Raw genomic sequence first — 26746 nt, 5'->3', positions numbered from 1 at the left:
ATAACTCTGGCACCAATATTTAATGAATTATGCCCCTTTTTGCTTAGGATATACTTATATCGTGTTTTGATACATTTTATCTTTACCTCTCTTATTACTTTAAGTTGAAATTTTTGACATAGGCTCAGGCTATTGTGCAATATCTTCATCCACAATTGTAGTCATTAAACACTCCAGTGACAGCTCTAGTTTCCTCAGATGTGCCCAGTTCCACTATCCAGCATCTAAATAGTCAAGCGCGCTGTCTCCTGTGACAGCTCTTGTTTGCTAAGCTGACTTGAAAAATGTGGATATCACCGTTTTCATAATGAGAGTCTATGGGAAAATCACAATACTTGTAACATTTTTTCAAATAGAAATTTTATACAGTGTAGTTTTTCATGAAACTTAGTAAACATACGGCCTATAATATGGTGAAATAAAATATATAGGTCTGAGATACTTATGATTAAAGAGATCTGCACATTTCAAGCTAGTTTTAAGACATTATTTTGAATTATTTAACATGTCAGATGTTTTAATATCATATTTTAACTTGAGAAAGATAGTAACATATTTACACACCGGTTGCCATTAATTCATAAAATGATTTTCATTTCTTTACACCAAATCCAGGTTTTGTTCTACGATATCCGGATAAATGACGTTCCGCTATCCCTTCCGGTATATGAATGAGACCATAGATTTCAGAATATTTTTGTCTTAGGCATAATCCTAGGACAATCATATGACTGGTAAAAAGAAGCCTTAAATTTTGGACTGTTTTTCAGCCGTAAATGTAGGACTCATATAGGACTATTCTTGAGATTTTTTGGAATGCAAAATTCTCACAATATGGACTTGACTGTTTTATGACTTAGGACTCTCAAGACCTGCATAGATAGACTCAGACTTTCTTATTCATACAGACTGGGACTTTCTTACTGGGACTTCCTTATTTATATTGATAGACTGGGGCTTTCTTATTAGTAAAGACAGACTGGGACTTTCTTATTCATCTCTATCTGCAATCCTTGTTACTACATGTTACAGTAAGACAGAAACACAACCAATTAAGAATGTTTAAGTTTAATAGTTACCTCAGGGGTGTCTTTAAAATGAAAATCATATTTCAACTTTAACAAAATATTATATACAATAAACAATATATTTACATCAAATATGGAATAAATACATTCAATGATTCACTAAAGATTCACAGACATCTTTTTTTTTGGTAAATATATTCTCATAAACACAGCATATTTTTGTGTCAGCATAATTACATGTTGAATTTACACATATGATGATACAGAGTAATTAACAATTGTAGATTAATTCATACCTAATTTGAAGTATTGTAAACTGGATAACCTATACCATGGTTTTCTTTTCTGCTATTTTTTTGGCATGTGTGACTCTCATATTAAAAATTATCATAAATAATGAACACAGATCTGCCTCCAAACATATAACAAGCTCTGAAAGCACACTTTTTTTAAGAGTCACAATAAACAAGAGGGCCATGATGGCCCTATATCGCTCACCTGTTATCATTGCACTTGAGGACAAGAAGGTCCTCAGAAAAAATATCTAGGTCCAAAGGACCGTAACAACAAAGGGCAGAAATTTAACCAAAAAGAAAAAAAAATTCTTACAAGGTACAGATATGTCAAAATCAGGGCTTCGGAAATTTGCCGGTTTGTCGGTTTTGGACCGATTTTTGACTTTTCAGACCGATTCGTGATGTGAAAAAACGAAAAAAATCGGTCCCGTAAAAATGAAGAAAAGTATAAATTTCGGTCTTATATCTCAATACACGATCACCTGCCAAGTAGGAAATTGTTGGTCGCACCTTCAGATAATCAATAAACGTGTCAATCGGTCTGATTGTCACTTTGATAATCGGTCCGTAATTAGCGCGTGACGCAATCAGTGCTCGCGCGGCACATCCTTTAATGTTTGCAGACAGCCGACTGCGGTGTATTAAACATTTTCACTGGTTTCCTAACGTTTCTGACTGGATCCAAATCATTTCGACGGGGATCCACTTCTTTTATTTAGAATCCGACGGATGGTTTATTTCAAAAGGCTATGTTTGATCACGGTAACAAACAAATGGTCGCTGCATTTAATCAAAGAGCTATAATTGTACATTATAGGTCTTTGATTTAATGAGACATCACACGGAAAACCGATAAAAATAATTTTTATAATTACTTGATTTGAAAAAATCACATGATTCATTTGTTGGGGCTCCAGTTGAAACAAATGCAGAAAATCGTCTTTGCAACCCGACTGTACAAAAAAGAAAAAAATGGACGGGCAACCACGAATGATAAAGAAAACCGGAGTGGCACTGTTTTAATATCAAATCGGTCTTTTAAAAAACGTTTCAAAATGAAATTTTGTTTACATCAGAAGAGAACATATAACTTTATAAAATGTAGTTGCTTACTGAAGTACAACGTAAGTGAAATGAAATATCCGTGGCCAACCCGCGTGATGTTTTTTTACTATACATGCGGGAATTTCGATCTCAGCGTTCAAATAACGTACACATTCGGTCCGCGGCAGAGTATTCTTTAAATACTGAGGCTGTTTAGCAGAGAATATGTGTCGTGTAACTCACTTTGACGCATTGTATTTTATAGAATTCCGTCAAAGAATGAGGAAACATCACAAAGTATCTGCCGTGTATACGGTATTGAAGTCACGTGCGTTGGCTTTTAGACTAGTTACGCACACGGTGTCAATGCCTATATTATCTCGGAAAAACATCGAAATTCAAACAAAGTAACGATCACACATAACACTGAATAACTGTCTTCATTGTATGGTAACGCGCGGTGACTGGTAACACAGTTTTAATGCATGACATGCTTATTTCTTTACCCTATCACGTTTTACAAAATATGTAATATTGGGAATGCGGTGGGTGGGGTAGCGCCGATGTCAGGATTTTCGTTTCGGACCGATTGAGTTATCAAAATTTCCGGAGCCCTGGTCAAAATACACCTAAAAATTGGAGGTACAATCCATGTTGTACCACAGAAAAGTGGTCTTGGTTTTTCCCTACGGCCAATAATAAAAAAGTTACTAAATATAAGCTATTACTATCAGGGGAGGTAATCAGATATAAAATAACTCTGGAACCTACGAATGGATCTGATTTGTCATGGAATCCAAGATTTATTCTTGTTGAAGATATTTTGGAAGTTTGTATCAAATAAAACCATAAATGAAGTCTCTATATGGCTGCAAAAGCCAAAATAGCCAATTTTTGACCTTTAAGGGGCTATAACTCTGGAACCCATGAAGGAATCTAGCCAGTTCAAGAAAGGAACCAAGATCTTGTGGTGATACAAGTTTTGTGCAAGTTTGGTTAAAATCAAATCATAAATGAAGCTGCTATTGTGCAGACAAGGTCAAAATAGCTAATTCTGGCCCTTTCAGGGGCCATAACTCTGGAACCCATAAGAATCTGGCCAGTTCAAGACAGGAACCAAGATCATATGGTGATACAAGTTGTGTGCAAGTTTGGTTAAAATAAAATCATAAATGAAGCTGCTATTATGCAGACAAGGTCAAAATAGCTAATTCTGGCCCTTTCAGGGGCCATAACTCTGGAACCCATAATGGAATCTGACCCGTTCAAGAAAGGAACCAAGATCTTATGGTGATACAAGTTGTGTGCCAGTTTGGTAAAAATCAAATTATTAATAAAGCTGCTATTGTGCAGACAAGGTCAAAATAGCTAATTTTGGCCCTTTCAGGGGCCATAACTCTGGAACCTGTAATGGGATCTGGCCAGTTCAAGAAAGGAACTGAGATCTTATGGTGATACAAGTTGTGTGCAAGTTTGGTTAAAATAAAATCATAAATGAAACCACTATCGTACAGACAAGAAATTGTTGACGCACGCACGGACGCACAAGACGCATGGACTGACGACGGACGACGGACGAAGGGTGATCACAAAAGCTCACCTTGTCACTATGTGACAGGTGAGCTAAAAAGTGGTAACACCATTTTGTTTCAGACAGGCAAACTCCAATATTCTCATAAAACCATTCTGCACCTTCTATGTACAATAAAAGAAAAAGAATCCACATGATCTGACAAACCTGAGATAAGTTCGAACATATTGCAACAATACTAGCATTCATCTGCTCTTATTTCTGGCTTCAATGTCATTTGAAATAATGAGTTTGAGGACCAGTCTCAAAATGCTGCTTTGTCATTGGTCAATTTCAAGACTTAGCTCCAAACCAACCAATCAGAAACTGGAATTTCAAGACTGGTATCCAAACTCCAGACAACCAAAAAACAGGAATTGTAAGCTGTTTAGTAACTAAGGCATCTGCAACACTATCAAAACTTAAAACCATCTAATAAATCACTAATACTCAAAAAGATTCAAAGCTTTGTTTTATTATTATAACAAATTAACGAAACTAGTACGATAAAAAGTTTGCAATTTTACAGACTGGTTAAAAAATTATCTCCTATACATACAAAAACTACTATGACTCTTTGCAGCCCTTGGAATCCTAAATGTGTGATGCAGACTCACAGACCTTAAGGTGAGTCTTCTATTTATGTACACACAGAAAAGGGACAAAGATGGTCAATTAAACCAACTAGGCAAGGGATTTTCTGGATGATTTATCATGTGTGATGGCCTGTGACTGTCTATTACTCTGAAAACTGCTGTAAGAAAATCCATCTTCTTACTTGACTGTCTACTTGAAATATCACCAAATCTCATTCTCCTAGTGGCTAAACATAACCAGAAAAAGAAATAATGAAACACTAAATAAATTGTCAGCAATGAAGGCAGTAACAGTTATAAGGATGGACTAGAAAAGGACAGTCACTGCAGTTTCTTGTGTATTTATATGTGTATACAATTACTGTCACTGGCTTACAGACACAATATAAAGCTTATACGTCCGGAATGTTCTCAAGTCATTAATGCTCAGACAATTGACAAACATTTTAACAACTGAATGGAAATCAACAGAAAGTCTCTAGAACATATAAAGACATCTCATTCTATGTTACACAGAAGGCATCTCATTCTATGTTACACTAGAGATATCATGTTCTATGTTTACACAGAAGACTTCTCATTCTATGTTACATTGAAGACATCTCATTCTATGTTACACAGAAGACTTCTCATTGTATGTTACACAGAAGACTTCTCATTCTATGTTACACAGAAGACATCTCATTCTATGTTACAAAGAAGACATCTCATTCTATGTTGACATCTCATTCTATGTTACACAGAAGACATCTCATTCTATGTTACACTAGAGATATCATATTCTATGTTTACTCAGAAGACTTCTCATTCTATGTTACATTGAAGACATCTCATTCCATGTTACACAGAAGACATCTCATTCTATGTTACACAGAAGACATCTCATTCTATGTTGACATCTCATTCTATGTTACACAGAAGGCATCTTATTCTATGTTACACTAGAGACATCATGTTCTATGTTTACACAGAAGACTTCTCATTCTATGTTACACAGAAGACATCTCATTCTATGTTGACATCTCATTCTATGTTACACAGAAGGCATCTCATTCTATGTTACACTAGAGATATCATGTTCTATGTTTACACAGAAGACTTCTCATTCTATGTTACACAGAAGACATCTCATTCTATGTTACACAGAAGACTTTTCATTCTATGTTACACTAGAGAAATCATGTTCTATGTTACACAGAAGTCTTCTCATTCTACGTTACACTAGAGAAATCATGTTCTATGTTACACAGATGACTTCTCATTCTATGATACACTAAAGAAATCATGTTCTATGTTGCACTGAAGATATCTTGTACTATGTTAAACAGAGAATATCTGGTTATATTATATGTTATACTAAAGACATATGGTTCTATGTTATACAAAAGACATCTGGTACTATGTTTCAACTACCTTGACACCAAAGTATCGGTGTGCTTAACACATAAATTTGCCAAACCAAAAAAATTGTACAGCACAGTTATGACAAGTGTTTCAACAATAAAAATTTTGATATTTAAAGTCTTATATAATTTTGCACAGAAAAAAATATATACATAACCACTGCTTCAATACATAGCATATTTAAAGGCACTGACCTTTCTTTAAAATTAAACTTTTTTATTAAAGTTTTTGTTTCTAAACTATCTTAAAAATGCCAGATCAAGAAAATAATACATGACAAAGTTAAGAATCAAATCCAGGCAGCCCCAGCAATAAAGACATTCCTGCATTATTGACTAATACAACACGGAGGAATACCTCCTTACCGATCATTAAACATAAACATTTATAGTTAAGGCAGTTAACTTCCACTACCCTGTTACAAACGCTTTTTCTTTATTTTGAATGGAAAAATCAGTAAAAACAATTAATTAATTCTCATGTGTTTCCATAACATATTATCTGTCAGTAACAAAATTTCAAAGCCTTCTTAAGAAATATTGCAATAATATCCCGTTATGTTAAAATTTCTTTCCTTTATGGTGTTGTACGACCTGGAGGTCAGTGCCTGTAACTTGAAGTCTAAGTTTATCTAAACATAAACACTGCTTCTTTCAAAATATTTACCTTCAGTATTATAATCATATATTTCCTAAATTCTGTTATCAACAACATATATTACTCACAATGAACTATTTACCAAACAAAGGAATACAGATCTATAGACTAGATGAACAACGTTTCGATATTCTGTACTGTGCTGAACTGTACTGGACGCAGAATACATTTTCATGTACTGGCCCCTAATAAGTATAATTTACTACTAAAAACTGTCCAATAATTATTAACCCAACCAGGATAAACCTTGCTAACTTTGCTTTTAGTCACCAGGTATATTTATGAGCACTGTGGTCTATGGCCACTAAAATTCAGTTAAATCTGTAGCTTTTTTTCTAGTTCCTGAAATCAAATGAAATGCAGAAATGGAGGGGTACCAGTTTTATGTATCAGCGGATTTAATTTGCTATCTCTTTTGCTTTTATTACACAATTTCGCCTCACCTGTCCATCAACTGAACTGTAGCTCAAAGACAACATCCTACAAATATGATCTCAAAAATTATTTACAATGTTTGAGCATTCTAGTTCTGTGTTCTTAGAAGGACTGAATTCATCACAGTAAAATATTATTTTCATCAAAAAGTAAAAAACCTAATCTGTAAATACTAATGGCACTTATACATTAAATAATACATACTTCCTTTCTACTCAGTTTATTAACCTAGATATACAGTAAAATTCCTACTTACGACCACGCCGAAATTACGACCGCACCGCTAATACGACCGATTTTGCAAAGAACAGAATATTTCCTTCTTAAAAGCAATGGTCGTTCGTCCGAAAATGCGACCAGACGGCTAATCCACTAATGCGACCACCAATTTCAGAACTGTTTGATATTTCACACTTAATTAATCACCGCAATTACGACCACTCAAATGTTACTGTATGTTACCGCAAATCGCCGCGGGAATTAACACGTGCGACATCGTGTTAACACGTTAAGCGTGTACATCGTTTATTTATCCGTTAATTGCTAACAAGTCTTTTAAACGTTATTAAAACATAGTATCAAACTGTTTGATTGTCTGAAATTGTTATTTAAAGATGTTTGGCATTTTACATCGCTATTTTAACATAAGAAATTGTTGAAATAATTAATTTGTCTGTAATTAGACGAATGCCCGCTGATCGAATTGACTGGATTAAAATGGATTTAATTAGGTCTAAACGGTGTTTGTTTGTTATTTTTTAATGTAAATACGTTTGGGATTTCAGTGGAGAATGAAGTTTGAAAAGGTTTGATATTGTTGTAATTGTCTTTAATTGAACAAAATTCAAATCATTATCATTTAAGTGCGTCCTTAATTAATACACAGTTTGATCCGTTATAGTAGTATATATAGAAATTAAATAAAATAAAGCTACATATAAATTGAACACTGTGTTTGCCATTATTGCGTCTTGATTGTATTCCAATGTGTTATTATCTGCAAGACCTTCCCAGTATAGCCTTGTCCACTAATCAGACCAGACCACTAATAAGACCAGTTTTACAAAGAACCATGGGTGGTCTTAATAGCGGAATTCTACTGTATTCAAAAAAGCATTTAGATCATCACCACACTTAAAACACGACTAACTTTATCTCTGTGCTGCACTTACTGGAAAGAAATAATTCTTTTGGTTCTGTTTTCCAGTATTCCAGTATTTGGCGATGGTAAAACCCTTTAAAAATGCATTTCTCAAAATTAAGCAATAAAACTTAAAAGGTATATAAGGTATAATAATATGAACAACTACATCTGGTGCTTAACTTTGTCTGGCTTATATGTGTTATAAAAGTTTGAGTTTCAAGGGCTACAACTCTGCAAAAACAGATGAAAAGTATTCTGACCAACAGATGTTTTTGTACTCTGCTAAAAATATTTCCATTTGAACATGATAAGTCTATGCTATTTAGACTTGCTATAAAACACTTACATCTTTGTAATCCAATAACAGTTAAAGGAGAACTAGTATCATAGTAGTACGGTAAACTAGTATTTTTAACTTTTACCCTGCTAAATTTCATAAATGGACTCGTCCATCATTTAATTCGGGCCATACCATTTATTATTAAAAGTGGTGTTCACTGAAAATATACTGACTGAATTGCAAACAGTGCAGACCATGATCAGCCTGCACGTCTTGGTCTGCACTGGTCGCAAAGACGGAATCACTTGCTGCCAACAGGCTACAGGGTAAGTTCTAATTTTGAACTATATGATTATATGATAATAAGAAAATAATGATACACTTAACCTTGCTTGTTTTTGATTGGTTTACCTAGAAATTAACAAAATGCAACAAAGACTGGGACAGATCGACCAACAAAATAACAAGAGGACCATGACGGTCCTGAATCGCTCACCTCTTCCCACATGATCCAGTTTTGAGTATGACGTCGTTTTTTCTATTATTTGACATAGTGACCTAGTTTTTGAGCTCATGTGACCCAGTTTTGAACTTGACCTAGATATTATAAAGATAAAAATTCTGACCAATTTTCATGAAGATCCATTGAAAAATATGGTCTCTAGAGAGGTCACAAGGTTTTTCTATTATTTGACCTACTGACCTAGTTTTTTAAGGCACGTGACCCAGTTTCAAACTTGACCTAGATATCATCAAGGTGAACATTCTGACCAATTTTCATGAAGATCCATTCAAGGGTATGGCCTCTAGAGAGGTCACAAGGTTTTTCTATTTCAAGACCTACTGACCTAGTTTTTGATCGCAGTTGACCCAGTTTCAAACTTGACCTAGATATCATCAAGATAAACATTCAGACCAACTTTCATACAGATCCCATGAAAAATATGGCCTTTAGAGAGGTCACGTTTTTTCATTATTTGACCTACTGACCTACTTTTTGAAGGCACGTGACCCACTTTTGAACTTGACTTAGATATCATCAAGGTGAACATTCTGACCAATTTTTATGAATATCCATTCACAAGTATCGCCTCTAGAGAGGTCACAAGGTTTTTCTATTTTTAGACTTACTGACCTAGTTTTTGACCGCACATGACCCTGTTTCGAATTTGACCTAGATATCATCAAGATGAACATTCAGACCAACTTTCATGAAGATCCATTGAAAAATATGGCCTTTAGAGAGGTCACAAGGTTTTTCTATTATTTGACCTACTGACCTAGTTTTTGACGGCACGTGACCCACTTTCAAATTTGACCTAGATATCATCAAGATGAACATTCAGACCAACTTTCATACAGATCCCATGGAAAATATGGCCTCTAGTTAGGTCACAAGGTTTCTCTATTATTTGACCTACTGACCTAGTTTTTGATGGCACGTGACCCACTTTCGAACTTGACTTAGATATCATCAAGGTGAACATAATGACAAATTTTCATGAAGATTTCATGAAATATATGGCCTCTAGAGAGGTCACAAGGTTTTTCTATTTTTAGACCTACTGACCTAGTTTTTGACCGCACGTGACCCAGTTTCGAACTTGACCTAGATATCATCAGGATGACCATTCAGACCAACTTTCACACAGATCCCATGAAAAATATGGCCTTTAGAGAGGTCACAAGGTTTTTCTATTATTTGACCTACTGACCTAGTTTTTGATGGCACGTGACCCAGTTTCGAACTTGACCTAGATATCATCAAGGTGAACATTCTGACCAATTTTCATGAAGATCTTTTGAAATATATGGCCTCTAGAAAGGTCACAAGGTTTTTCTATTTTTAGACCTACTGACCTAGTTTTTGATGGCACGTGACCCAGTTTCGAACTTGACCTAGATATCATCAAGGTGAACATTCTGACCAATTTTCATGAAGATCTTGTAATATATGGCCTCTAGAAAGGTCACAAGGTTTTTCTATTTTTAGACCTACTGACCTAGTTTTTGATGGCACCTGACCCAGTTTCGAACTTGACCTAGAAATCATCAAGATGAACATTCAGACCAACTTTCATACAGATCCCATGAAAAATATGGCCTTTAGAGAGGTCACAAGGTTTTTCTATTATTTGACCTACTGACCTAGTTTTTGAAGGCACGTGACCCAGTTTCGAACTTGACCTAGATATCATCAAGGTGAACGTTCTGACCAACTTTCATGAAGATCTTGTGAAATATATGGCCTCTAGAGAGGTCACAAGGTTTTTCTATTTTTAGACCTACTGACCTAGTTTTTGACCGCACGTGACCCAGTTTCGAACTTGACCTAGATATCATCAAGATGAACATTCTGACCAATTTTCATGAAGATCCATTGAAAATTATGGCCTCTAGAGAGGTCACAAGGTTTTTCTATTTTTAGACCTACTGACCTAGTTTTTGACGGCACGTGACCCAGTTTCGAACTTGACCTAGATATCATCAAGATGAACATTCTGACCAACTTTCATAAAGATCCCATGAAAAATGTGACCTCTAGAGTGGTCACAAGCAAAAGTTTACGGACGGACGGATGGACGGACGGACGGACTACGGACACCGCGCGATCACAAAAGCTCACCTTGTCACTTTGTGACAGGTGAGCTAAAAATGTTAAATAAAATCTTCTATCTTAATACATACATTAACATAACAAACAAAGCCATTTTGTACTGCTAATTACAAATCAAAAGTTTAATGTTATCCTAACTTCCTAATGGTAAGAAACAACAAAAGGTGCTGTATACACTGCCACTGTTATTAGCAAACACAACTGGTGCCTATCTTATATTTCTTCAATATAATTTCTGTTACTGTTGGTCTTTTTTGTTCCTATGAAAAATCACAGAGATGCTGAAATTTTCCCAAAATTGTTTATATGTTGGATTTTTAAGACAGAACAGTAAAATAAAGTTTCAGTCACACAGCAACTTTTCATCTTTAATGTAGGGGACAACCCCAGATGCCTCTACAGGTATTATCTCATGTATTTGCAGGCACCTGGTTTAATTACTGACCTTTTGCAAGACAGCTCGATAAAAATTTGCGTGACTACACGTACTTTATTCAAAATTATTGACCTTAAACACTCCATCGAGGCCCTTTCCCAATATTGTTTCTTTGTGTTGGGTTAAAGGTCGTAATTATACGGTATATACGATCACAGTATCAGCTGTAATATCAAACAGAATTTATCAACCTAATTCATTAAGAATTAGAAACTTTGATATATCATTAATTCTTCAAAACATGATATGTTTACAGACAAATAACACAATGGCACTATTATAACATATGAGCCAAACAGTTCTGACTGCAGCATCTGAGAAAATGGAAGTTTTTACTTCAAAAACCACATTTGTATTAAGTATTGTGTGCAGACAATTTGAACATAGGCAATGCATACAGCACTAATAATTGCACATGATAACAAGCTATAAAGACTCTTAATTTTCAACAAATAAAACAATCTTCATGAAAATCTTCATATCAATGCAATATTTAAAACAAGAGCTGTAGAAGGACAGCAACGCTCGACTATTCAACAGCCTTGTCAACTGAATGAATATAAGTCAAAAAAGTGGAATAATTTTGTAAAAACTGCAAAACAGAATTATGGAACCTGTACAATACATATAAGGTCATCACAGTGAACAAGTGTTTCAATCGAAAACCCATCAGTGGGTACTGATATACCAGCTTACATACAAAAACATAACCAGTAACTGCGAAATCAAATAAGGTGCATAATTATAGCTGTAGCATGTATCATGAAAATCTAGTATGAATATTCCTAACCTCTGTGATTGTCAAATCGCAATCTTTGCAAAGAGTTAACCTAATAACAATTAATTTTCATTCCAGATGCTTTATAAATCTTGAAACGAATGTATTATGTGTACCATAATAAGTACCGTCCAAAATATTGTTTACTGGAAGTAAACAGAACAGAAATTATGTAAAGCTGTTAGTGTTGTGTTTTCGAACAAAAATATCAAAATGTGTGAAAATTATTTGAATTGTTACTCAGATTTCTTGAAAATATTCCAATTACAAATGGATATGGCCATCCAATCTTCAACTAAACAAAGTTTTGTAAATTGTAAAAGTGAAAATACTGCAAAATAATGTAACATCATACTGAACGTATGCAAGCATAAAGCAAAATTTTTGTCTATTTCTAGTAACAAGCATGATCACAGAATTCCTGCTTTTTTAATGCCTGTATTTGTAATCAGATTAGTGTATATGACAACACAATACACATTAATATTGGCATGATAGTTCATTGTTTATAAAGTTGATTGTGACTGCATGTCCTTGTAGTGAGATTCTTGGTCTGATCTATGAATCGTTGGCCCTGAATCGTGCACTGGCTTAGATCGCTACATGACTGAAGGACTATAGTCCTAGGCATAATTTTGTGAAAAAGCAAAACAGAGTTATTGTACTTGTGCAGAGTAAGTCGGTTTATCACAGTGAATAAGCATTTTAAGTTTTCATCCATTCCCAGTAGTGGTTACTGAGACACCAGCTTACATACAAGAACTTAACCAAATGAGGATGCCGAGGCTGATGCAGACGCAGACGCAAGGGTGAGTCCAATAGCTCTTCCTATTCTTCAAATAGTCAAACTAAAAAGACAGAAACTAGAACAATTCATGCAAAGTTTTGTGCTGTTTTTTTGTTGTTGTTTTTTTTAGATTTTTGTCTGCTCATTTCAATTAAAAAATTTGCTTCGGTATTTAAGATACTCTGGCACTGATTTTAAATTAAACATATGTTTTTTTTCTTCCTTGAAGAACAGAAGCTGGAGAAAACTTTTCTAACCTTTCAAGTTGCCATGATACAATTTATTACGATACATATTACCATACAGGGACTTTTTTCCAGTTTTATATTTTGCCATCCCCTATTACGGCAAACATTACTTTGACTCAAAGATGAATTCAATATAAGGTTTGGTCAGTTTAAAATAGCTGCTTTTTTTATAAGTTGTCAATTTTCTGCCTTTTGCTCAAGCTGTAGATTTTCATGAAGACTGTTTCTGATCCATCAACAAAGTCTATTCTCTTGATTGGTAAAACAGGATATAGCCTGTCTCTGAGTTTTTCTGGATATCTGATGACAATCCGAAGAAATCTTCCATTGCATTGGCATCTATTTTCTGTAAGAAAAACACCACAGGAATATTAAGTAGTACATCACAAAAATAACACACTTTATGTATGTGCACAAGCATCAAACTAAAATCTGATATTGAATGATGTATGTAAAGATTAATGAAAATCAATCTAGGTGTTGCATCAAAACTTTTAGTTTTAACTTTAACAACTTTCAGACTACAATTACAAAAAGGAAAAATATATATCTCCTACAGCCATTTAACAATGGTACATTTGAAAACAAATATACCAAGATACTGATGAATTTGCCTTTCAGCAACCCCATTTTCTTTTAAAATACTTGTATTTACAATCCTACATGTATTTCAGACATATCAATTAATATTAATCTTGTCTTAAGGTGATTCTGCACGTTTGTATCAAAACTTTTTCTACAATGTAGAATTTGATTAAACCTTGTTTTTGTGAAACTTCAGAATGTACTAAAAAAATCCAACAAATAAACAAGAGGGCCACTATAGCCCTATATCGCTCACCAGAGCTGATCTGGCCTACTGGCCAAGTTTTTGAACCAACATGACCCAGTTTCAAATCTGACCTAGAGATCATCAAGACAAACATTCTGACCAAGTTTCATAAAGATTGGGTCACAACTGTGGCCTCTAGAGTGTTAAGTTGTTCCTTTGATTTGACCGGGTTACCTAGTTTTTTAACCCACATGACCCAGATTCAAACTTGACCTAGAGGTCATCAAGACAAACATTCTGATCATCTCTCATCAGTTTCAAACTTAAATTGTGAACTCTGCAGTGTTAACAAGATTTTCCTTTGATCTGGCCCGCTGACCTAGTTTTTGACCCCACATGACCCAGTTTCAAACCTGGCCTAAAGATCATCAACTTAAACATTCTGTGCAAGTTTCATAAAGATTGGGTCACAAATGTGGCCTCTAAAGTGTTAACAAGGCAAATGTTGACGCATGACACATGACGCCAGACAATGACCGGTCACAATAGCTGACCTTGAGCATGTCGTGCTCTGGTGAGCTAAAAACAGGTCATGTGCTTGGCTTTTTGCTAGACTGATTTGAACATTTTGAACCTCACTCAAGTTTTCATACTGGTAGTCTATGGGAAAATCACTGTTTTGATAACATTTTTGTAAATAGAATTTTTCTACAATGTATATTTTAATGAAACTTCTCACAGTCATAAATAAAGGTATGGTCTATAATATGGTGATATATGCATAGGTCTGTGTGCTCGTTTTTGAGATATATGCCCATGAATAAAGAGATCCGTACATTTCCAGTCGATTTTAAGACAATACTTAGAATTATTTATCATGTCAAAAGAATTCACATCATATTTTATCTTTATAAAGCCAGTAAAGTTGCCATTGCAATACATTTAGTCTAGGGTTGCCATTAATTTATAAATGGAATTTCGTTTCCATATACAGCTTCCAGATTTTATTGTATGTTATTCAGACAAATGAAGTTACGCCATCACCTCCGGTACATCAAATGGGCAGAACTCCCTTAATTACTGTGTCAGTTCTTGCATCAACAAAACTGTTATCAGATCATATTGGTATGAATTGTGTAGGTACTTACATCAACTAAATCATCATCGAACAGTATCCAGATATCTTCACTTTTGACTATACTGATATAGTGTCCCCGATTTAAACTGCTACCAATATGTACAACAACTGCTACTAAATCATACATTCTCTCTGGGTTATAGGCATCATCAGACTGAAACACACAGGAAAAGCTCTACTGGTAAGTTAAAACAATGTTGTTTCCATGTCCTTATTTAAAAGAGAAAAACACTTGGTAAAATCTAGGAAAGTCTTACAAATCCAGATATATATTGGCTAGGAAACACTAACTTTTTATGTAAATAACAGTGGATACAATGAAAACTTTATATGTTAAGAAATTGATACAGTTCCACTGAAGTTAAATTTGTATAATGTCACTTGCACTTTTGACACATGTGATAGAACAAGATGGACTGGTGCATAATCTAAGAACAAATAGTAGATTCAATTTACTCCTATTATTCAAGTAAGTATAAATACTTTACTTACAGTATTAAAAAGGCGTAACTCTAAGGGAAAGACAACTCTGTATGATAACTTGGTAAAACGTTTCAGCTGTTCTGTGTATTTGAAACGTTTCAAATGTAAAGCTAATATCTGTGGCAGTTTTTTCACTCGCATTCTGAAATAGGAATTATTTACACAGTTTTTAATTCTATTTCTTAAAGTAATAATTTAAGATTATTTACTGTTTCTACAAATTAAGAACATAATGATAGGTTCAAAAGAAAAACATTTCCTAACTACTCCCTTTTTTGAATAATTTTTTTGAGCCAATTCTTTCAATTTCAATTTGAAAAAGAGGTTATGTATTTTTGACATCAACATCATTATGTACAATTCTTTTGCTTCATGGTTTTTCTGTCCTGATTTTTATAAATTTTATAATACTACATGCATAAGGAAATCACCCCAGCTCATTACATACCACTGAAAAATTAGTATTTACCTAACAAAAGTACTTAAACCATAAGCTATAAGATGACCTGTTTAAAGCAATATAACTTATCTAGGGTCCCTAGATTAATTACTGTTAATGATTTATCAAATTTGTGATCCTGTTTTTCTTGAGACTTAAGAATTATAAATACTTCTGTTTCCCATTAATGCAACTTGTATTTAAAAGGAAGTGTCTTTTCGTAATCTGAAAAGCTGATTTTAAACCCAATTACAAAACTGACCAATGACAAGGCTGCATTTTGAGAACAATTACAAAACTGACCAATGACAAGGCTGCATTTTGAGCACAATTACAAAACTGACCAATGACAAGGCTGCATTTTGAGACTGGTCTCCAAACTCAGCTTTATAACTTTGAACACTGGGACATACCTCACTGTATACAGTATAGATTATAACTACCTTTTTTGAGCTTCCTGTTTACTACAACACACCTCACAGTAGTATTTGTGTTCAGCACATAGTGTTTCTGTACAACTGAAACCCCGCAGACAATGTGTTATAGATGTGTTCTGTTCTACATCTACTGATAAATCCAGAAAGTCTTCATCTTTACTGCTCACCTGTAAGTGCAAGAAAATACTCACTTCAGGACTGGATAAAAATAGTATAAAACATGTTTTGTGAGAAATATTTTGCTAAAGAATTTCCAACAGGTGCTTTTATATACTGTATTAGTTGCTAACATCAACCACTTTACAATGAAAATCAACCATGTTTTACTGTCTTCAGCTAAATGTCAGTAAGTCTTTTTTATGTCTCTAAACTTGCAATTGACAGAACGATCCCTGTTTTTATGACTCAGAACTATAGTCTGGCCTTACCTGTACATTGCTAGCCAAAAATGGTTCAAAACACCCAATTTTGCATTAGGTTTGTAAATTTCATAGCATCAAAACAAATTTCTTTATTTTGGTTAGGGCTTTAATTTCATAACTTTTAGTATTGATTTGAGACAAAATAAAAACAAGAGGGCCAAGATGGCCCTAGGTCGCTCACCTGAGAAACACATCATAACAGTGTAAACATGTTTCCCAGATGACGCAACTTTGAACTTGGCCTAGGTTTCATCAAGGTAATCATTCTTACTAAATTTATGAATATCCAGTGTAAAATGCAGCCCCTATTTCTTACACAAGGTTTTTCTTTAATTTGACCGGGTGACCTAGTTTTTAACCCTAGATGACCCATATTCAAATTCAACCTTGATTTCATCCAAACAAATATTCTGATCAAATTTCATGAAGATTCAGTGTAAAATGCAGCCCCTACTGCATACACAAGGTTTTTCTTTGATTTGACCTAGTGACCTAGTTTTTGACCCAAGATGACCCATATTCGAACTTGACCTAGATTTTATCAAGGCAATCATTCTGACCAAAATTCAGGAAGATCAGTTGAAAAATACAGCCTCTATGGCATACACAAAGTTTTTCTTTGATTTGTGACCTAGCTTTTGACCACAGATGACCCATATTTGAAATCCTCATGGATTTCACCAAGGCAATCATTCTGACTACATTTTATGAATATCCAGTGTAATATGCAGCCCCTATTGCCTACACAAGGTTTTTCTTTAATTTGAATGGGTGAACTAGTTTTTGGGCCCAGATGACCCATATTCAAACTTGACCTAGATTTCATCCAGACAGACATTCTGATCAAATTTCATGAAGATTCGGTGTAAAATGCAGTCCCTATTGCATACACAAGCTTTTTGTTTGATACTACATAGTGACCTAGTTTTTGACCCAAGATGACCCATATTCGAACTTGACCTAGATTTCATCAAGGCAATCATTCTGACCAAAATTCATGAAGATCAATTGAAAAATACAGCCTCTATCACATACACAAGGTTTTTCTTTGCTTTGACCTGCATGTAGTGACCTAGTTTTTGACCCCAGATGACCCATTTTCGAAATTGGCCTAGATTTTATCAAGGTTATCATTCTGACTAAAGTTCATGAAGATCAATTGAAAAATACAGCCTCTATTGCATACACAAGGTTTTTCTTTGATTTGACCTAGTGACCTAGTTTTTGACCCCAGATGACCCATTTTCGAACTTGGCCTAGATTTCATCCAGGTTATCATTCTTACAAAATTTTATGAAGATCAGTTGAAAAATACAGCCTGTATCGCATACACAAGCTAATTGTTGACAGACGACAGACAGACGCCAGGTGAGCTAATAACAAGTATATCCCCAATTTCAGAAAGAATTTCTTATTACCCTGTAACTGCCTCAATATAATGTTGGATAAAATTATAAACTGTCTTTTTAGCCTAATGGTAGAGCATCTCCTTCTAGCGCCAGATGCTGTGTTTGCTCCCTAGCAACATTATAACAAAGATGTAAAAACTGTTAACAGTAGATCCCTTGCCTGACTCTAAACATTAAAACAAAAAGTAGCTTCTCTTCTCTCAACCTCCCATAGCAATGGATACCATCAGGAATGAGGTGTCAAGAAAAATTCATAAAAGTTGAATAATTATCAACCTAAAATAAATTAGTGTGAACCAGTTTTTGACAACATATACTTACAGTTTCACAATTGAGGCACCTGGTTTCATTGGTAAATGTTCCCTGGAATAATTCCTCTACCCATGTCGGCTCTGGCTTGGTCTGTGAATTGTTTTCACCTGTCTTATTCTTACCACCTTGTTTTTCAGCTGGAAAATTGTTTGTAAAAATTGATACTGGTATGTATAGTTGAAATGTACACATATAAATGTTTGAAATTCAATATACCAAATGTTTGAGAGAAGATATAGCAACAGACTGTGAGTCTTGACGCTCTCTAGTTCTGGGCCAGACATTAGGCAATATTCATGACATTTATGGTCCAATTGAATGGTGATGTGGAAGTGTACTAAGTTACAACATCTTTCACTCAATTAGTATTCTAAACACAAAGATTTTTTGAATTCATATGTTTATATACATATAAATGACCATACCCTAAGGTGACAAGATTTTTAAATTTTCCACCACATGTTTAGATATGGAAAAGTGATTACCACCAAAAGGTGGTCATCTTTTTTTGACAAAATCACAATAACTAGAATAAATTGTACAAAGTCACAAAAGGATCGGTAGTGTGATATATTTTAAAATCAGGCAAGCAGTTTCTGACATATAGGGAAAAGTGACCACATTTCCTGGTGACCATGATTTTTGAAGAATCAGATTAATCTGAATCTTAATAAAGGATCACCCACAGTAAAATTTCTGTGATATTATATCAAAATCAAACCGCGGAGTTTAGGAGATGATGTTATCTAAAGATTTTTCTATTCTTAGCTCCTAGCAACAAACAACAAAGTGGAACTGTTTTAACAACTTTGGAAGAGTACTATCCAAGAAACATTCCTGTAAAGTTTCATTAACTTCCAATAAATGGTTTGATAGGAGAAATAATTTGAAAACAAAATGTTTGAACAAATAACGGAAAACAAGTGATCAAAACTGTGTGACAACAGCTAACCCCAAGCACTTTAAGCTCAGGGGATACACAAACTTTTACAAACTAGAAATGTGTCCATGGGATACAGATGCCCCCACTACATGACAAAGGACACCTGCACATGCTGACCAACATTCCTGTTAACTTTGGTGACTCTAGGTCAAATACTTTTGGAGCTATGCATGACACAACATTAAAATGACCCATTTTTAACTAAGTCAGGGGCCATAACTCCTACAAGACTGAATGAATCGGGACGCAAAACCCCAGGTGCACAACTGCACATGCTGACCAACATTCCTGTAAACTTTGGTGACTCTAGGTCAAATACTTTTGGAGCTATGCATGACACAACATTAAAATGACCCATTTTTAACTAAGTCAGGGGCCATAACTCCTACAAGACTGAATGAATCGGGACGCAAAACCCCAGGTGCACAACTGCATATGCTGACCAACATTCCTGTAAACTTTGGTGACTTTTGGTCAAATACTTTTGGAGCTACACGTGACACAACATTAAAATCACCAATTTTTAACTAAGTCAGGGGCCATAACTCCTACACGACTGAATTAATCCGGACGCGAAACCCCAGATGCACAACTGCACATGCTGACCAACATTCCTGTAAATACTGGTGACTCTAGGTCAAATACTTTTGGAGCTATACGCGACACATTAAAATGACCATTTTTTTACTAAGTCAGGGGCCATAACTCCTAAATGACTGAATGAATCCAGATGCGAAACCCCAGGTGCACAACTACACATGCTGACCAACATTCCTGTAAAGTTTTGTGCCTCTACGTCAAATACTTTTGGAGCTAGGCGCGACACAACATTCTCGGAAGGACGGACAGAAGGACAGATGGACAGACAAGGGCAAATCTTTATGCCCCCCCCCCTCCAAAGTGGGGGCATAAAAATCTTGAAACAATCAAGTGACAATACCTTACTAAAATCATTTAATATGATATGATTTTAACAGACAAGCAGAAAACTGGAACACAAATACCTTACAAGTTACATGTAAAACAGGAAATATCAAATGACTATGATTATTGAGAATTTCAGAAGCATTCTACAAGGATACACTACTCAAGGAAAGGAGAATCAGACATTTAATGCCAAATCTTGATATAATCATTTAATACGGTAAATGTCAAAGCTATGTTATAACACAATAATAAAACTGTAACAGGAAACGACAGGTCAATATAGAACTATTATTCAGGCCAGACAACCCATGTTATTGTTTTGTATTGCCAGTTCTATTTCTAATCAATTATTCATTGATGACCTATCACCACTTACATAAGCAAATACAATTTTTACTCTGATAAAACAACAGATCAATTACTATCAACATGGAAATGCTCCCAGAATTTTAACCTTTGCACTAAATTAGTGCCACTAATTGAAACTGCATGCTTCTAGATTAACATCATTACAGTAAATTTGGTAACGGTTCTCTTTAGCTCTTAACTGTATTTGAATTTAGAAAGAATTTCAAAGTGACCCAGTCAAATTTAGGAATTCTTACTATGATATCTTTTAGCCACTTAAATATGCAGCAAAATCTCAAAAGCTATAAAAATTTGATATACCATTTGGCTGTACTTTAACAACAAAGGTTGTCTATTGACAGCATGATGAACAATTCGAGACCCTTCCAAATAATACTCCCTTAAAAACAAATGCTAAAAGGTGCAATAGTTTGTAAACTTAAGTCAAAGATATAGAGCTTGGCTGTACAATAGTTCCTGAGAAACCTACTTCTATGCAAAACTGTCACAAAAATTTGTAAGTGGAAAAGGGGCATAACTTTGCCAAAATGTAAGCCATAGTTATGAAACCTGTCAAGTGAGGTTACTTCATGGTGCTAAAGATGTGTGTAGAGTTTGAAAACATCTGGTCAAAATTTCTATGTTAGAAGGGGCATAATTTTTACAAACTGAAAGAGTTATGCAACTTGTCTTGTGGGGTAATCTTAAGATATGATATGTGACAGTGTGAAGAGCTGGTCTTGTAGTTTCTTAGAAACCTGCTTACATGCAAAACTTAAACCAAAACCTTTAAGTTAAAAACAGGCATAATTTTGAGAAAATAATGGTTACAGTTAAGTAAAACTTATCTGGTGATGTCATAAAATGATGCTGAAGATGTGTGACCTAATAGAATTTTTTTTGAGAGACTTGCAAAGACTTAAACCCAAAAGCAGTTAGGGGCAAGTTATTCAAAGTTAGCGACTTTAACCACTCAACCATAGATGTCCCAAGCCTAGTATCAGGGTAGGTCAATCCAAAACAGTTGTGACAAGAGAACTTTTCATCAAGGTTTGAAGAAAACACTACTGTGAAAACCTTGCCATATTTACAGTTATTTACAGTAGATCAATTATTCAACGAAGATCAGTCCATACATTATATAATTACATCTATTATTTATTACCTTGCAGCAGCTCCGCTACTCTGTTTAACAGATAATTCAAGAATTCATGTGCATCTTGTTGCATATAATTGTCGAATAACTCTGAAATGAAAAGAAATAATTGTTGCATAATTGCTATACTGTTCACGGTATGGCAACGTGATTACAGTTTATCTACCTATGGAATGAATTCTTCAGTCTGGAGTTTCTCAGTAAACACAGGGACTGAAAATTATGGCTTGTCGGTAGAACTGAGATAAATGTACATTTAATCAATTTTTTTAAGTATATAGCTGTCAGTCTTAACCAACCATAGTTTTTCACATGAAAAACATGTACAGAGAAATCATACATTGAAAATAACAGTTTGAGCCGTGCCATGAGAAAACCAACATAGTGGGTATGCGACCAGCATGGATCCAGACCAGCCTGCGCATCCGCCCAGTCTGGTCAGGCTCCATGCTGTTCACTTTTAAAGCCTATTGGAATTGGAGAAACTATTAGCGAACAGCATGGATCCTGACCAGACTGCGCGGATGCGCAGGCTGGTCTGGATCCATGCTGGTCGCATACCCACTATGTTGGTTTTCCCATGGCACGGCTCAACTTATTTTGTTGTATCAGGGTTCTCCATATCCCCGGCTCCTCCTCATTTTGAGACAGGTTTGAGATAGAAGGACTTCTTAATTTTCTCAAGATATATCTCTATCAATTATCAAAATATTTGCTGCTGAGTACAGCACTTTATTTTAACTTCTAAAGCTGATATGTTTCCTGTGTTCAGTAAAAGTTTAAAAAAGTTTCATTATGCACAAAAAAGAAACATAAAAATATGCTTACTTGAAATCAAAGAAATGATAAATTGTAATTCATGTAAATGTTGTTAAAAAGTTTGTAAATAATACATCAAAATCAAGATGATTTTACTATTCACTTACCACATTCTTTTCGTAAGCGTGTAATGAACCTTTTCGGTGCTAATGTACCAACTTTCTTCTTTTGAGTAGCTATGTTATAAAAAAGATCTGCAAGGCAGGAGAGGAGAGTCTCTTTCTTTTGATTCTTTTGCTGGTGTTTATACTGCAGCACTTTGTCTCGAAATGGACGGCAGAAATACAGAGCTTGCAGAACAGAATTACAATAGCAGGTATTGCCAAACTGAAAATAAAAGGAATATATTCCTAGTGAAAACATATGTCAGCAACCACTACAATAGCTGTAGTTATTGTTATCAAAAATCCCAAACATACAGTAACTTTTAATACATATCTTATTTGCATAGAAAAGCCCAAATTACGATAAATGAAACTGAAAATTAGGTCCAAAGGATTGACATTTTTCAGAAAACAGCTCCTCAGTATCTCAATAAATAATAAGGGCTTAGAGCGAAACTAGTCTATCTGCTTCTATTTCTATATACAGATAGACCAGTTTTGCTTTAAGCCCTGGAATTTTAATGCAGTATAAAATAATGATCTGACATCTGTCCATGATGTACAAGTGTACAATATTATGCTAATTTTATATCTTTTTTTGTACAATGTTACTTTGCAAAATGACTGGGTTTGAATTTGCATGTCAGAAAATCTACAACTGCTAACTGCTTTTAAACAACCATGGTCCTGGCACTGAAAATTTCTGAGATGATCTTGAGTGTCTCCAACCTAAGTGGCATTTAATGGTTCTCACCAGGAGAGGGCTTTGTGTATATGGGTGCTTTACACTTTAAAGTGGTCACAGTCCTTACATTTCAATTTTGCCAATCATTCAGTCCTTAGATTCCAATTTTTGAATGAGACATTTTGGGTGAGAAATGTGCACGTTTCACCAAAGAGCATTTTCACTGAAACACTGCTGGTCAACAGTTTCAAGATGGGTTTCGATCCAGTTCTTTCATCCTGAGTAGGTGGCATCAAGAGTAAATTTTAGGAAAGGCTTATAACTGTAGGCCAATGGAAATTCAGTTTAACTTAACTATGATTAGCCAGAAAAGAAATGAGAATTAAACATACTGTGAGGTTATTATCAATCAATAGCAGCTGCATTTGTCATAATTTGAAGCAAGAAATGGGGAATTAGGGTTGAAAATTATTTCATTTTATGTATTTTAGACTTTGACTGGTGTAAAATTATTTACTATGCATAATACAAAACATTTTCTATTTATTCCAGTCCTTCCAAAGGGTAGATTCACCGAAGTTTCAAGTTCAAATTTAAGCTCACATACTCGCAAAATATAAGTATATTTTGAAAAGTGAACATACATAGTGGAAAATGCGAGTCACTTTTGCCCAGTGCAAAAACTCAAAAGGAAATGACAAGTTTTCACTGCTGGGTAAAACCGCTGATTAAAACCAGGGGTGGTTTTAACCGTCCAACATTGCCATTATACTACGCCATCCTCTAAATAGCATAGTTTTTAGTACAGACCATCTTCACATGAAGGATGTTCGACTAAAAGTTTGAAGCAAATTGTATGGTGTGCGAGGAACTCTACATGGAAGGTGTCTTCTAAAAAACAAGTGAATGAAGTATTGCCATGCAAAACAAAGTCCCCTACTGGAAGGCAATTAATTTTCTCTACTGCAATATAACATAACCATGCAATATCTGCAAACGATGTTTAAACAATATTGTACTATATATACAATATATTATATTATATACAATACACAAAAATTGGATTAAAATTTGAATGAACAAAAATCAACAGTAACTGTTGTTGATTGCTTAAAACAATTTATCAATATAAAAAGAATTTAATTTCAACTTTGATAACATTTCATTTTGAAACTGAAGAGAAAATATGAGAAATCATATCAAAAGTAAGAAATTCTGAAGAAATTAACATTTTTTTTAAATTGGGTCTATAATTTTATGACACATGAGCTTATATTAAAATATTTTATAGACTGGACATGAAAAGATCAATGCTGACTTTTGACCTTCAAGTGTGACCTTGACCTTAGCGCTAATGGTCTGGGTACTGCACATGACACATTGTCTCACTAAGTACCAGTAATATTAAAATCCCAAAATGGATGACAGTAATGGACCAGAAAGGAAAAACACACTATTGACCTTTGACCTCCAAGTGTGACCTTGACCTTGCAGGGTTCAACAAATTCTTTGCAAGCAACCAAAAATATTCACTTGCCTTGCTATAATTTGTACTCGTCCTGCAATTCACACAAGAAAACAACATTTTACAAACATCGTCTTCTTTAAAGTCCATTAAAAAAAGGCACTCATCGGAATTTTGTTCTTGACTATCGAGCATCCAGCTGATGTGATCTTACTGGGGTACCATAATGGAATAAAGCTGATTTTAGAGTAACTTTCGTATTAGATATTTTTGCTACCCGGCATCTTCACAGCTCCATTTTACATGAATTTATTATATTTTTTTCCAATTATTCATATTTTTGTTGCTTTAACACTGACTTAAACAAGAGCTGCCTGTAACACAGCGTGCTAGACTTTTCTCAGTGCTTGACTCTGAATTAGGGCTTTGCCAGTTTAAAAAAATCCAAGTAAAAAAGGGACATAACTCTGTCAAAATTCAAACCAGAGTAATGGGGATTGTTTCTCCTGGTATAGACTTTGATAATAACTGTTTCAAGTTTCACGTCAAAAGCTTTGAAAGTAACAGAGATATTTGACTTTATCAAAAACTTTAACTAATAAATATTCTAAGTTAAAAAGGAGCATTACTCTGTCAAAATTCAAACAGAGTTATGAGAATTGTGTCTCCTGGTGTAGACTTTAATAGTAAATAACTATTTTGAGTTTCAAGTCAAAAGCTTTAATAGTACCAGAGATATTTGACTTTATCAAAAACTTTAACCAGAAAATTACAAGTTAAAAAGGGACATAACTCAGTCAAAATTCAAACCAGAGTTATGGGAATTGTTCCTTCTGGTGTAGACTTTGATGGTAAACAAGTATTTTAAGTTTCAAGTCAAAACCTTTAATAGTAACAGAGATATTTGACTTTATCAAATATTTAACAAAAAATTCTAAGTTAACAAGAGGGTCATGATGACCCTGGATCGCTCACCTGAGTAATATGAGCTACATGTTTCAAATGTCAAACTGATGATTAAATATCAAGAAAGTCAGTAGGTCACATTCATGGTCAATGAAATTCAGTTTTACGATTTGTGTGCAAAACTGTGTATGTCATCAAAATTTCAAGGACGTAACTTAAAAAACAAGAAAGTAGGTCAGTAGGTCAAGGTCACAGTCAAGTGACATCATATCACTTGCGGTCATCAGGTAATTATAATTAAACAGTTTTGGAAATTGGATCAGATGATTTTTTAAGTATTTTTCCTATATAACTCACATAATAACTAAGTGACCCCAGGGCGGGGCCTCTTTTAATCCCAGGGATATAATTTGAACAATTTTGGTAGAGGACTACTAGACAATGCATCATACCAAATATCAAAAGCCTAGGTCTTATGGTTTCAGGCAAGATGATTTTTAAAGCTTTTTCCTATATAAGTCTATATAAAACTTGGGACCCCCAGAGCAGGGCCTCTTTTCACCCAAGGGGTACAATTTGAAAAATTTTGGTTGAGGACCATAAGACAATGCTACAAACCAAATATCAAAGGTCTAAGTGTTGTGGTTTTAGACAAGAAGAT

The 26746-nt window shown here is 34.6% G+C and overlaps 1 protein-coding gene across 1 annotated transcript in view; it reads right to left on the bottom strand.

The window, feature by feature from the left end:
• Positions 1-1052: 1052 nt before the first annotated feature.
• Positions 1053-26746, bottom strand: part of LOC123556596 (ubiquitin carboxyl-terminal hydrolase 46-like) — a 43552-nt gene continuing 17858 nt past the window's right edge. The window contains exons 3-9 of the mRNA XM_045347430.2: positions 23033-23252; positions 22116-22196; positions 18742-18869; positions 16596-16756; positions 15723-15855; positions 15241-15384; positions 1053-13666 (exon numbers count right to left, since the gene is read on the bottom strand). Of these exons, the coding sequence (XP_045203365.1) occupies positions 13565-13666; positions 15241-15384; positions 15723-15855; positions 16596-16756; positions 18742-18869; positions 22116-22196; positions 23033-23252 (969 nt within the window). The 3' untranslated portion in view covers positions 1053-13564. The remainder of the gene's footprint in view (positions 13667-15240; positions 15385-15722; positions 15856-16595; positions 16757-18741; positions 18870-22115; positions 22197-23032; positions 23253-26746) is intronic.

This window comes from Mercenaria mercenaria, chromosome 5 (genome assembly GCF_021730395.1).
Source record: "Mercenaria mercenaria strain notata chromosome 5, MADL_Memer_1, whole genome shotgun sequence".
Lineage (NCBI taxonomy): Eukaryota > Metazoa > Mollusca > Bivalvia > Venerida > Veneridae > Mercenaria > Mercenaria mercenaria.
The sequence above is the reverse complement of the archived record's forward strand: the minus strand, read 5'-3'. Positions and strand labels throughout refer to the sequence as shown.